Below are 2,204 nucleotides of genomic sequence, written 5' to 3'. Positions count from 1 at the left end.
CAACATGGAAATGGGATAAAGAAGAAACAAAAGAAACCTTCATTGAGCTCGACCCACTTCTTCCACAACAATCATCCCAAAGAATTATTGATTCATCAAGCAGTAACTCTCAGCAAGAAGAATCGGATTCGGATGAAGAGCCACACATGTATCGTTCTTTAGATGAAATTTATAACTCATCTAATGTTGCATTATTTGCATGCGAGCCACAATCTTTTGAAGAAGCTATGAAAGACGAAGCGTGGAAAAATGCGATGGACGATGAAATGAAAAGTATCGAAAAGAATCAAACATGGAAGTTGGTGGATATTCCCGAAGGAAAAGAAACGATTGGATTAAAATGGGTCTTCAGGACCAAGTTCAATGAAGATGGAACTATACAAAAGTACAAAGAACGACTTGTGGCAAAGGGATACACACAACAGCCTGGAGTGGATTTTACGGAGACATTTGCACCTGTAGCTAGAATGGAAACAATAAGAGCTATTCTTGCAATTGCAGCACAATTGGAGTTGAAAGTGTTCCAACTTGACGTAAATTGCATTTCTGAATGGTGAACTAGAATAGGAGGTGTACGTCAAACAACCACAAGGATTTGAAGCGAAAGGCAAAGAAGAAAAAGTGTACATGCTGCACAAAGCATTGTACAGGCTGAAGCAAGCGCCAAGATGCTGGAACAACACGATTGATGCATATTTCCGGCAAAATGGATTTCTGAAAAGTCCTTCCGAACCATCTCTCTATGTGTAGAAAAGTGAGAATGATTTTTTGATGGTTTGCCTATATGTCGATGATCTAATTTATGCAGGAATAAATGATGCAATGTGAAATTGTTCAAAGAAGCGATGATGAGAAAGTTTGAAATGACCGATCTCGGAGTGATGAAGTATTTTCTCGGCATTCAAGTAAAGCAAGAAAATGGAAATATCTTCATTTTCCATGAAAAGTATGCAGCAGACATGCTAAAGAAGTTTAGAATGGAGAATTGCAAGCTTGCTGCAACACCCATGGCCCTGAACGAAAGATTAAAGTTTGATGATGTGGTGCAGAAAAATTCGACCCAAGCATTTATCGGAGCCTTGTCGGATGGCTCATCTACCTAACACACACAAGACCGGATATCTTACATGCTGTAAGTTTGATTTCCAGGTTTATGAGCAATCCAAGCAAGTCACATTTTGCGGCTGCAAAAAGGATTCTCCGTTACATTCAAGGGACAAAATGTCTTGGCATCAAATATTTGAGGGACGAGAACAATGAGTTGATTGGATTCACAGACAATGATTGGGCTGGAAGCCAAGATGACAGGAAGAGCACATCGGGATACATTTTTTGCTTGGGATCAAAAGCAATTTCGTGGAGTTCGAAGAAGCAAAATTCAGTTGCTATGTCATCCGCGGAGGCAGAGTACATTGCTGCGAATGAAGCAGTTCGATAAGGAGTTTGGCTTAGAAGAATTTTGAAGGATTTGTTACAGAGAGTTGATGGACCCACTCCAATTTTCTGTGATAATATGGCAGCAATTTCCATGACAAAGAATCCAGTGTTTCACGGAAGAACAAAACACATCGAGCTCAGACATCACATTATCCGTACAAAGGTGCAAGAAAAAGAAATCTTTTTGGAGCATGTTAGGACCACAACACAGCTTGCCGATGCACTCACGAAGGCAGTCACCGAAGAGAAGTTTCAACAATTCAAGAAAGATATTGGAATTACAAATTAAGAGGGGGTGTTAAATATAATTTGCAATCCCAAAATAAAAAGAACGAGGATTCCAACGCACCAATTCTCAAGGCAGTGAAGATTCAAAAACAGACTTTACTATTCTCAATGTATTAATAAATTTTACCTACTACAAATAATTTTCCTATAAAAACCCATGTAGTATGCGCATTTAAAAAACAAGAAAGCATCAACGTTTCTTTCAAATAAAATTTCTCTCTACTATAATTCTCTTCCACAACTCCTTATTTCCAACACCTGTTTAGGGAAGAAGTTGCTGCCTGAAGCTGCTTGAAATCGATGTCAATTATGCGATGCGTTGCTGGTCCATCGAAGAAACGCAATTGTTGCTGGAGGAGATAGATTTGGAGTTAAGTTGTGTTGCTACTTGAATCGGGAGTTGATTTTGTTTGTTGTCATTGTTTATGCTTTGAAGTTGGATATTTGGTGTATTATTTTGATGCTTTGGATTTTGTGTT

The 2,204-nt window shown here is 38.7% G+C and overlaps 1 protein-coding gene across 1 annotated transcript; it reads left to right on the top strand.

Annotated features, from left to right (window-relative positions):
• The first annotated feature begins 845 nt into the window (after positions 1–845).
• On the top strand, positions 846–1,438 carry LOC127252921 (secreted RxLR effector protein 161-like). The gene is made up of 2 exons (XM_051277310.1): positions 846–1,030; positions 1,150–1,438. Exons 1-2 carry the CDS (start codon positions 846–848, stop codon positions 1,436–1,438), a joined length of 474 nt encoding a protein of 157 aa, XP_051133267.1.
• Positions 1,439–2,204: the final 766 nt, after the last annotated feature.

This window comes from Andrographis paniculata, unplaced genomic scaffold (genome assembly GCF_009805555.1).
Source record: "Andrographis paniculata isolate CXL003 unplaced genomic scaffold, ASM980555v1 Contig49END, whole genome shotgun sequence".
Lineage (NCBI taxonomy): Eukaryota > Viridiplantae > Streptophyta > Magnoliopsida > Lamiales > Acanthaceae > Andrographis > Andrographis paniculata.
Note: the sequence above shows the minus strand (reverse complement) of the source record. Positions and strands in the feature narration are given on the sequence as shown.